General features: G+C 42.1%; 1 protein-coding gene across 1 annotated transcript; it reads right to left on the bottom strand.

Annotated features, from left to right (window-relative positions):
• Positions 1 to 834: 834 nt before the first annotated feature.
• Positions 835 to 10,920, bottom strand: ctdspl2b (CTD (carboxy-terminal domain, RNA polymerase II, polypeptide A) small phosphatase like 2b). Its single transcript, XM_020079914.2, has 13 exons — positions 10,639 to 10,920; positions 7,337 to 7,527; positions 6,346 to 6,475; positions 6,092 to 6,244; positions 5,532 to 5,774; positions 5,268 to 5,364; positions 4,521 to 4,632; positions 4,322 to 4,408; positions 4,002 to 4,064; positions 3,831 to 3,910; positions 3,482 to 3,608; positions 2,968 to 3,063; positions 835 to 2,838 (listed from the first exon to the last, which is right to left on the bottom strand). Exons 2-13 carry the CDS (start codon positions 7,502 to 7,504, stop codon positions 2,773 to 2,775), a joined length of 1,422 nt encoding a protein of 473 aa, XP_019935473.2. The 5' UTR covers positions 7,505 to 7,527; positions 10,639 to 10,920; the 3' UTR covers positions 835 to 2,772.
• Between the last annotated feature and the right edge of the window lie 167 nt (positions 10,921 to 11,087).

The raw sequence follows: 11,087 nt of genomic DNA, 5'->3' as shown, positions 1-11,087 counted from the left end.
TACATGCTAAGTTTAACAGTTCAGTGACATAGCGCTAAACTAAACATACAGATATTTGTAAGAAAAAAAACAAAAAAACACTCCATCTGATGTAAAGTTAAATCTTCATTAATACATTTAAAAAGTAGATATGACATGCCTTTTGAAATCAAAAATACAAAAGATCTTCCTTATTTTAAGGATTTTTTTAAAACATGAAGCTGCATGTATTGTACAACACTCATTGTACAATAAACTGGTAATGCACATTAAAAATGGATTAAAAGTATCAAACTCCTCCCACCGATCCTCCAGAGACAAGCCATGACAGAGTCGCTCAATCGCCGCCCACTGAGGAGACGAGCAAACCCGGGCTACATCGCACACTCCAGGTGAGGCTTGCGCACTAAAAGCCGGTGGTTCGGATGGTGAGAGGTAATGGAGGGGCGCTGGGATGGGAGGGAGGGGGGGCTACCATGGTCAGACCTCAAGACATGTTTCCTCTTCCATACAACACTGTTCGAGCCTTCTCCTCAACATCTGGGCTTACATCCCCATCTCACGTATTTGTTCTATTAGACGAGGAGCGGGCGCGACATGGAATTCAGAAAGACACTTGAAAACTTTGCCCCATGTACAATTTACATTCATAGTCTGGACATGTGTACTCATAACATCATGGCAGAGTAAACACCATTGTGCCCTGTAACAAATTTTACTTGAACACAAGCTAATTCTTCCTATTTCTGGAGAGCTACCAACTTCTGGTGAGAAAAAGGCAGAGGCAGGGAGGAAACATCTCTCTGAATAGAATCTGTGTTAAGTGAGGGGCAGGCATTGTTTTTTGGGGGGGCGGGGGGGGCACAGCAGGAGTCACCTGGAGGATTTACTCGTGGGGTCAGGACGGGGGAAGGGTTAAAACTCTGGAATTACAGTACACAACAAATACCGCACTAAAAAAATAACAGGGGGAAGGGGTGGGCGTCTCCAGGTTTCTGTTTCTGCAGAGCTTTGATGTCTGATTGTCTCTTTCTATGTAAGAATTTTCGGGGGTGGGAGAACTTCCACTGGGGATGGGGTGTTGTATGGCACTGTACAGGCAACCCAGACAAATCCAAACAAGAACTGTAAAGAGTTCAACAATGCATGCCTAATTGTCACAGAGATTCAAGTGGACCGTTGAAGGACAGAAGACGGCCTTTTTTAAAATGACGCGTGTTTGATCTGTCTGTCGGTCTGTCTTCAGCTCACAGGTTTAGGCGAGGTTGCCGCGACAACATCAGCTACGTGTCTGTCACTCTTATTCAATAAATTAAGTTGAAACAACAGTGGAGTAAAAATGTCAGTTTGGCTTGTGTCCAGGCTGAAGTCAGGCAGAAACACATTCATATAGTTACCATTCTTTAACATAATGCTTTAAACTGTGCTAAACAAAAGAAAAACAAAAGAAAAGGTTAAAAAGTACAAAGTAAAACGTATGAAACAGACGAGTAGCAGGGCAGTCAGTGAAGCCGACAGCTCAAACAGTATGTTGCTGGTGCCAGAGATGGCTGGTACAAGGTCTGGCTATAGATTTCTACCAGGAGTAGACTTCATGACACACTGGCAGAGATGTGCTACATTAGTCATTATGCTACCAACATAGCCATCGAATAACACGTCACAAAGAAAGAAACCGAAAACTCTGATTCATCCAGAATACTTGATTAGGAGTAAAAAAGACAACACTGATTATAGACAAATGACAAATCAAATACTATGATTAAAGAAAAGGTTGACGTTGACACATCACTGTGAAGATGAATGCCCTCAGACCTTTACAATATGTAGATTTACAGGTAACAAGATTCTTAATCCTAACATTTAATTAGGGAGCCAAGTTGTATCCACAGTGAAGCCAACACACGGATTTAACCTTTATCTGTTAGAAAGAGAACAAACTAATCTTAAAGTCCTGATTCATTTCATCTGACTATGCAGTGGACTCTTTAATATGCAACCATGTTCTCCTCATAGGAAAAAAGGCTTACAATAAAACTTACATGACCCCTTTAAAATACCGTATCTTACAAACAGAAGTAAAACATTTTGAAATGTTCCTTTTTTTTAAAAAAACAATGAAACACCAGTTTTACCAGAAAAAACTGCAACCAACAATAGAAACTTGACTCAGCTACGGAGGAATGCATATGATTTTAAAAGGCTACAGATTGTAGGTTTGCCAAACACCGAATCAGTGAGTGTGTGTGTGTGCGGCTAGGAGTAAACATACACACATGCGCAGATTGATTTACAGGCCCGTCATTCCCACTGAAAATTGTCTGTAGCCACAGAGTGTCGTTATTCATCAGTGTCAACAGCGTGAGCACCAGGAGTTGAATTGGGTTCAGGGACTCGGTCAGTGTGGAGTTCCTCTTTGCCAGGTGGCATTTTCATATCCGCTAAACCAGCACCAAGACTTCAGAATTTAGTTTGGAGACAACATCTGGCTCCACATCTGTAGAGTCAGTCAAAAAAGAGGAGTCTATCTGGGCTTGTTCACTGTGTGTCATTTCACCTATACATTTAGAGATTTAGAAAATGTCTCCCAGATCCTTAAAAACGTTTTCCTTTTCAAAGTTTTTTTAAGCAATGATGCGTTTAAAAACGAACAAACCAAAAAGGGGAAAAAGGCTAACTTTTTTTATCATTAATGGCAATGTTGTAGTTTGTAATCCAAACGGGGGCTTTTTACACACATGTTGTTTCGAGTCTTTTCACGTTGTCCTGTTCTGAGAGAGTCTGTGGTCGGATTCAGTCAGGGGGCAACAGGTCGTGAAGGCGGAACCGCTCCCGAACGTGCGGCCGCACATCCTCATCCTGACAAGTTCAGCAGGAAGGAGAAACATAACAGGAGGAGATTAGAAAACAATTAGATTCGTTTTACTGAAATGGTAAAACATCACTCTGTTATAGGTCGTACATATATAAATGAGTGAGACATCTTACCATCTCAACCAACTTCTCCAGGAAGGGCACCAGCTTCAGCAGCTCATTGTCATTCTTGTCCATGAACCAGCTCTCTATGGGAATCCCATTGGACAACTGAGGACAAGAGAAAATGTCAATAACATCACATGAGAGACCAACAGTGTTTTGTTTTCATCTGCTTTTCTTTGTCTGTTAGTTAGCAGGATTACAAAACTACTTCGGATCAGAGGGCAGATTGTTTTTGTGGTAAACTGGGTGTCTCTAGGGTGATTCTAGTTTTGTATTTGTAACTGACTTCAAAGTGTTTTTCCAGTGTGATTATAAAAACTTCATCAGTGACTGGACAGTCGCTTCAAATGAACAACGCCTGGTTAAATTTCTCAGAAATAAATTACACATGTATAAAATATAGTAGCTGAGAGGCTGCAACATTAATAATGTCTGTTCAGAGAATCACATAACGTCAGTGGAACAAAAAGAGAATTGTCCTTAAAACAAAACCCCCAGTGTCGTGTTTTGTTTGGGTGTTCACCTGATATGCGAAGGCTTGTGGTGAATTGTCGATGATGATGGTCTTTGACAGGTCTCTGCCTAAGATGTTGAGGTCCTTGATGTAGTTTCCCTGGACACAGACACAATGCTCGCGAAACAACCGGTGTCTATGGTTTCAGAGGGGAATGAAAGGAAAGAGAGAAGAGAAGAAGAAAAATTAATCAGGGACAAGGTCAGCGTGATCAATAATTCAGAAAAACACTTACACCTCAACAGTGACACATGCCAACGCCGCGGCTGTACATGATGTTTTCTGAGCTCTTCAACTTTTCATTCAGCTTTTGTGTTTGTTATGTTTTTGTAAAAGATGAACACAAAACACACCATACCTCACTAGCTGCTTTTTAGGATCCAAGATGTTTAGCAGTTTGTCTGCATACACCTTTTTAGAGGCTGTAAAAAGGATGATCTACAAAAGAGACAAGAGAATAAAGGTCAATTTATCTAATCTGATGTGATAAAAAAAAAATTTGAATAGAGGAAGCCAGGTATTTAAATACCTCATAGATTTGAGACATGCGTTCCAGGAACTCTCTGAAGAACGGCCTCAGTCGCACATACACCTGCACATGACAACAGACGACAGGTTAGCAAACATTTAAGATCAACATGTGACACAGCTAAGTGAAGGACACCAGAGACAAGATGAAAATTGAAGGTTACGACTTTTGGATCATATCAAAACAGCCTTTGTTGTGGTGTCTTTGTTTAATGGGGATTCAACTGTGTCTATTTTTGGAATCACACTTCCGAACATGATGCCTTCTACAATAATGACTTTAGCCCCCTCTAGTGGTATCATACTATAGGAAACACTTACCTGGTAAATTACATCCTGAAAGAGAACAGGGAAGGTAAGTGCCGCATCCTCCAGTTCATTTAGACTGCAGTGAACCAATGTTTCATCCTGCAGAACAAAACAGAAAACAACACATTTTAACTGTGAAATATAATAATTATTGGAATGTGGAACATAATAATTACAACATATAAATAATTTATTTTGTGCATTAACTGACCAGGTCTAGGACCAGCGAGAATTCAGGCGTGCTGCGCGTCTTCAGTGGTAAGGCTGGCTTACGGGTGAGCTGCTCTTCTGTCAGTGGAGGGACGTGTTTGATGAAGAAATACCTACAAAACAAATATCACATAAAATTTGAGCCAATTAAAAATGACACCACAATATTCTAGATTAAGTGGATATTGACACATAGTCACACAGTGCTGGACTGACAAACGGATCAGCATGTGTTCACAATGCATTCAGTTCTAAACAACTAAGACATCCTGATGTGGAAAGTATATCAACTGTTAAACATGTATATGGGTGTCAAAAATACCAACATGTATTTTAGTACTCAATTTTGTTAGCTTGGATTTCAAGTACCAAGAAATACAGATACTGTACACAATGTACACTATGTACACAATGTACACAGTGTACACAGTGTACACAGTATGGGTGTAAGGATTCTGACACTGAGACCAAAGCCTCAGTACAAATGTCCACAACCCTGAAACGTAATACAGAAAACCTGAATTCTTATCCCCCAACCCCCCGCCCCCAAAATCTAATAACTGTTATATGTGTTACGGCAGGGTGTAAACAGACACCCTTCCCTCCCAATAGAAAAAAAAAATAGATCTGAGGTCCTGACCATGGTTTTAAAAATCTATGTCTGATTTTTGCAATGATTGATGGGGTGTTGTAAGTGGGGTCTGGTTATAGGACTGATCATTGTATGACAGTGCAGTGATGAACTCACGGGTCAAAGACTTCCCAGTCTTCCTCATAGGACGCCTCTGGAGGTACTGCAGTCGGAGGAGAGTCCACATATGTCATTTCTGGGCTGGAGCCTGGAGCTTGGACCACAACAAGAAAAGAAACGTTAGTACAAAGAGATTGAGAAAAAGCAACACAATGTAGTGAGATACACTACAGGCTGCAGTTATAGCTTACGCCATTATCACCTCAACATCACAAAACTCTGAATATTTCAGAGCCACCTTGTTTGAGCTGTGGTATCTACCTGTAAGAGGTGGAAGGTCAGCAACCAGCTCCCCCTCATCTGCTGTGGGTGAAGCCTCTGGGATGTGGGGGGGTCTCAGAGGTGGCAGCTGTGACACACTAGAGTAGAAGTTAGTGGTGGCACACAGTTCCTGTGTGGATGTGGCTGTGCTGGTGGGCATCTCTACAGCTTGTTCTATGTCCAGCTGCTTGACTATCTCCTCGGCCTCCAATGCCTGGTCTGGAGAGTCTGAGCCAGAAGAGGCTGAAACACAAATACGACAAGGAGACGTTTGAGCGACACAGCATGAAATAAACATATTAATCTAAATGTGATCAAGCAGTAAAATACATTTTATGACAGAATAAATATTATGGTTAGTCTCAGCTATAAAAAAAAAAATCAGGAGAATGGCATGACTGCATACAAAATTATTCATATTGTAATTTTAACTCGAGATAGTAAAAGACAGCACTAAATGAGAAAGAAACATACTGCTGGGGCTTTATATGAACTCAGGCTTTTACCAATACACCTAATATTGTGACTCTCATAAACATGCTACCCGGGGGTTTACTTACCATTTTTAGTTGGTGAGAAGAAGTTGAAAACAGGGGAGAAGATGGTCCCAAGAAGGGTGGTTCTCGGAGGACTGGTAACTGGCAACTCAACAGCCGTCGTCTCCTCCAGACTGCCGTTGGGCTTCTCCTTACTCCTGTCATGATTGGTTGCCTCTGCCGAGAAGAAGTGAGGGTTAACAGCGACAAGTGGAAAATAAAGATGAGTAATTGCTGAGTGATTGCCGAGTTGTTTTTTATTTTTGAGTGCCACTCACGCCCATTGATGGAGCCTCTCCTGCCGATAGTCCTGCGGGGGCTGTCTGTGTTGGGGGTCGTAGAGGAGATCAGGTTGTTGTCCACATCACAGTGGAGGCGTGTCTTCTTAGCTGGGCTTTCCTGCTCCACCTACGATAAGAAACAACACAGAAAACACTGACTGTTGCAACTTTGTACAAAGTGTTGTTTTTCATTAAATAAATAATGGGGAAAAAAAACTGTTGGATGTTGTTACAATGTGGCTTTTTTCTGTATTTTAAAAACATGAGTACATCACAGCACTATAATTCACCAGACATTACAAGCCACAACATTGATATTGTGGAGTGTGAGATTATTACACTCATCTTGCACGGTACGAAACACAACGAATGTTCAACACCACTGATATCAGTCTGCAGGGGCCTTGAGATATGAGCGGCTAATAAGGTAGAAGGCAGGTGAAAAAGTAAAGGTTTTTTTCACTTGTAAGAGTTAAAGTTTAGAAGCAGTTTGGCAGTGAAAACAAAGATAAACCTCTTGAACAAAGACTTAATGAGGAAATGCTGGAAAACCATAAAATAACAAAATTGTGTTAAACATCAAAAATCCTCAGTGTCTTAAGAGAAAAAAAAAAAGCTCCTTTCAGCTGAGTTGACTTTTCCACTTGTTACTACCTTCTGTCCCTGCACACCAACTCTGTGAGCCAGAGGCTAAAATTAGACCCACGTCCAAGTTCTCAGACAAGCTGCTGCATTCCTCCAGACATTTCTTGGGAACATGACACTCTTCACTAAGAAACACTGTATTTAACTCAAAAGACCTGGAGAGCGCATGCTACACCGTTAGGAGAACAGTGCCAGAAAGTTAGCCACTGTTAAACTAAGCACTTGTCCAGGAGAGGAACAAGTTCTTCAGCTACATTTCAGAACCCCCAGAAGGGGCACCACACTCATTTCTGCATTGAACTCAATTAAAAAGGTCCCTTGACATGATCGTTGAGGTAGTTACCTTAACAGCATTTCCTCTGATGAACTTTTTGATGGTTGAGAACAAGCCCCGCCCTCCACTAGGAGGAGTGTCCTCTTCTACTTCTGAGTGCCTCCGCTTGGTCCTGGACAGGCGGCTCGCCACGCTGGGGTTCGGTTGCTGAGACGCCTTACGCATTCTCAGCCTCATTGTTTTAGCAGTCACATGAAAGGCTGTTTCAGAAAATCCCACATCAGGAAAGAAGGCACATACAGGAAAAGAGAGAGAGAGAGAGAGAAAATTAACACAACGGTGCACAGTCAAGGAAACAAATTAAAGTAAACACTCAAATGCTCAAGTGGAAAAACAGGTTGTTGGAACAATAGTCACAACTGTGTTAAAAACGGATAAGTCTGTGGGGGTGTATCTGTTTGTACTGGAGAAATACTGGTAGATTTTCTGTAGACATCTGGATGCATTCAAGATCCCATTTCACTTACATCACAGTGGATCACAGCTGGCTTTACTTCCATCCGTACAGTATTAAAAAAAAGGACACATTACCTCGGACCTTACTTCACACATACATTATACAAGCACTCCTTACTACTTGCTTTGTGCATACAAGATCAATGTTTAAGTCAAAGTATAGGAGCTAGAAACATTATTACTGATAAAGCTTTAAAATGTAGCTCATTTGAACCCAAACCAATCTGTAAGAAAAACACTCGTTATTCTGCAGAGTGGAGGGATTTAATTGGTCACCATTGTCCTCAAGTAAGTACAGGGAAAACTAAAAACTATTCACAGGCAACTCAAATTGTCAGTGAAGCATGCCAGCCCCTTGCGCTTATGTAACAGCAGCTGGCTGAAAATGTGTCCGGACATATCCACAACCTGTCAGGAGCCCTACACACGCACAATAGCACCATCTGAATATATCCTGTACGTCCCGTGTACTGCAAATGTCCTTCACTACATCTGCTTTACATTTCCAGGGAGGCGGATCCACGAACACACCAGAGGTGTGAGTACTATTGCTCAATTCCAGACAAAAAATACAAACAAGCAAAAAGTAGATAGTAACATTACAGGCAGCAAAAGTGGAACAAGCCAGAAAGTTGACTGAATATCAAAACTCTGCTAGAACATGTATGTGAGTAGATGTGACCATACAGCTCTTGCAATATTTAAGTTTAAACGATCTTCTGAGATCGTTCTATTTTTGAGAGGTTATAGAGGTGATAAATCCAGACAGTGGTAAAGTTGTACAGATTGACCTGGAGATGCTGTGAGTTAAGATTTATAGACAACCTATCAGTGCCTTGATGTGAAGAAATCACTCATGTCCATAATCGTCAGTGCTTCAAGTCGTTAAAGAACGTTATTAAACAGCCAAGAAGGGGCTGGTCTTTGGTAGAAATTGTAGCTGTTGTGGTTAGAATTGTTTTTCTTTATTTTTGTGCCTTGCAATGAGAGTAAATGGGGAGAAGAAAGTTCCCTCTCCCTGCTGCAGTTAAAGTCCTTTGAATTGGCAGTCCATAAAACTTCTGCAGTTCAGTGGTGTACTAATCACACTACTACTGTACAGGTTGGAAAGTTGTGATAACATCCTGTAACTAATTCTGTGTAGGTTCAAAACGTATAACTAATTCTCTACATTCATCCCTTTAGACTATGAAATACTGGGAACTAACAGTGTTACAATGATGTTTGTGTGTTTTAATTATTTACAAGTCTGAGAGTGAATGGTCAAAGGTGCAGGAATGCTTTAGAAACAACAAGTAAACATTAGTAAGCTTGTCAGAAATGCTAACTCAATTGCATGGACATTTTAAACTTTAAGTGTAGCGTCGCTGAATAAAGATCCCACAGGTCACACTGGTGAGTACACAGGTTACACGGTGAGCACAGAACATCTGGGTTTCACTCATGGATCTTTATTAAAATCTACATCAAATGCCTGTTTGACTTAGTCACCGCGCGATCGAACCCCGTCCGTGTTTTGCATGATAACACGATCGTTGCCAAACATCACCCACGAACCGAGGATCGTACTCAGAGCCTGGTATGAGCGGGAAATAAGAACATGCCACTGAGACTGTATGAGGCAGCTAGCAAGACGCAGAGGAGAAACCAGCGAGGCCCTTCAGTCAGCGGCACGTCCACCGTGCAACAGCCGCTGCGATGACCAGGTTGACTTCAGACGTGGCATAAATATCGTTATGTTAGAAAACACACAAGTAAACACAGGACATGTCTGGATCCGTTGCTAAAATCATACCATAATGAAGGTTCCACAAAATAATCAAGGCTACCAAGCGTTGCGGCTAGTCGAGCGGCTAGCACGGTGAGGCTAACGCTGCCTAAACGAACTACAAGAGGTCGTGCGTGGCGAGTCAGGGGTTCAGAAAGTGGGAACACAACAGTTTCGCTTTCAACACTGCTCCGTTTATCAAGTGACAGACTGAGGTGTCGCTTTGTTGTTAAATCGCTACAACCAGGCGTGCGGCTAGCGTTAGCATTTCGACGAGGCGAGCCCAAACATGCTAACGTGTCGCTAGCAAACCAGTGCGACATCGCGAGTTAAAGGGAAAATAAGATTAAATCAATTAGCTACGTTAAGGGACATCAATGGCGTGACGAAGTTCACTGCACGGGTTGAATTGTCCGACTCTGTGAATAATGTGAGATTTTATATTTGAGGTGTTTTGACATCGAACCTCATCAGTTCTCGTTAATCAAAACAGCTAATGGACATAGTGACATTTTAAAATGCTACATCGGTCTGATCAGTGTTAACCCGAAGGAACAAATACAGCGATTTGACTTCATTCACTGGTTTAAGTGTTTGAACAGGAACAACACGGCACCAATTGTAAAGATGATAAATGGAGGGGACGGTGTTAGCTTGCTAATGTGTAGCTAGCAAACTTCAGTTCAGGAATGCCATTTTAAACGCCGCTAGCCTCAGTGGAAGCTACAGAGTTAGCATGTCGTTAGCTCGCGTTAACTGTTGATTTAAGAGGGAAAACAAATGGTTGCACTTTGTCTAATTTAAACTGTAGTTACAAAGAGCAAACTGAAAATAAAATAAACCAATACATCGCGTCGACCAGCAATTAGCCAGGCTCCGAGGTAGGCCGTGTTTTAGCATTGCGAACTTAGCTTAGCACGGCTAACTTAGCGTCAACCCAACCTAGCCTTCTGGTAAAACAGCTCCGGGCTAACAGATGTGCACAAGCGAGAGGAGGAAAATATTTATCCTGTCGTTAGCCAACATTACATAAACCCGCAAGCCGAGGGAGACAAATGCACGACCAAGGTTAACGTGAGCGACTCACTTTACGGTGCTCCGCGGGGTCCGGGGGTAACGACTCAGCGCCGATCGACCATCGCGACTGAGGCTGTGGTTGTTTTCGTGATCCGATCCGACTTTTCTCTGTATCTGCTCAAGGGCCGTCTCCGAAATGACACACCGTTGTGTTACCAGGCGCCATTTCCCGCCTCTGCTCAGTCTCTCAGAGGCAGATACCCGTATGGGACACAGACACACCCCCTTACCTCTCAAAAACACCAGTCTGCATCGAGAGGACGAGCACTCGTCTTTTCTTCTCCCGGGGCTGATTGATCTGTGTGCTTCCTCTTTGTAAACAAACATTACATGACTTCTTCCTCACAAGATCACAATCGATCGGGCATTTATTAAATCCCATCTGCTTATACTCAACGGATTCCCCACAGAGAAGAAAGGAACAGGATGTTACAGAGAGAAACTAAAGGCACTCAGGAG

The sequence above is a fragment of the Paralichthys olivaceus genome, chromosome 1 (assembly GCF_024713975.1).
Source record: "Paralichthys olivaceus isolate ysfri-2021 chromosome 1, ASM2471397v2, whole genome shotgun sequence".
NCBI lineage: Eukaryota > Metazoa > Chordata > Actinopteri > Pleuronectiformes > Paralichthyidae > Paralichthys > Paralichthys olivaceus.
This window is presented reverse-complemented; position numbering and strand designations above follow the sequence as displayed.

Coding starts and splice junctions, on each gene's coding strand:
- ctdspl2b (XM_020079914.2), bottom strand. CDS start 7,504: ATGAGGCTGAGAATGCGTAAGGCGTCTCAGCAACCGAACCCCAGCGTG. Junction 4,409..4,520: donor TCTCGCTGGTCCTAGACCTG/GTCAGTTAATGC, acceptor TTTGTTCTGCAG/GATGAAACATTGGTTCACTG. Junction 3,609..3,830: donor CCTAAAAAGCAGCTAGTGAG/GTATGGTGTGTT, acceptor CTGAAACCATAG/ACACCGGTTGTTTCGCGAGC.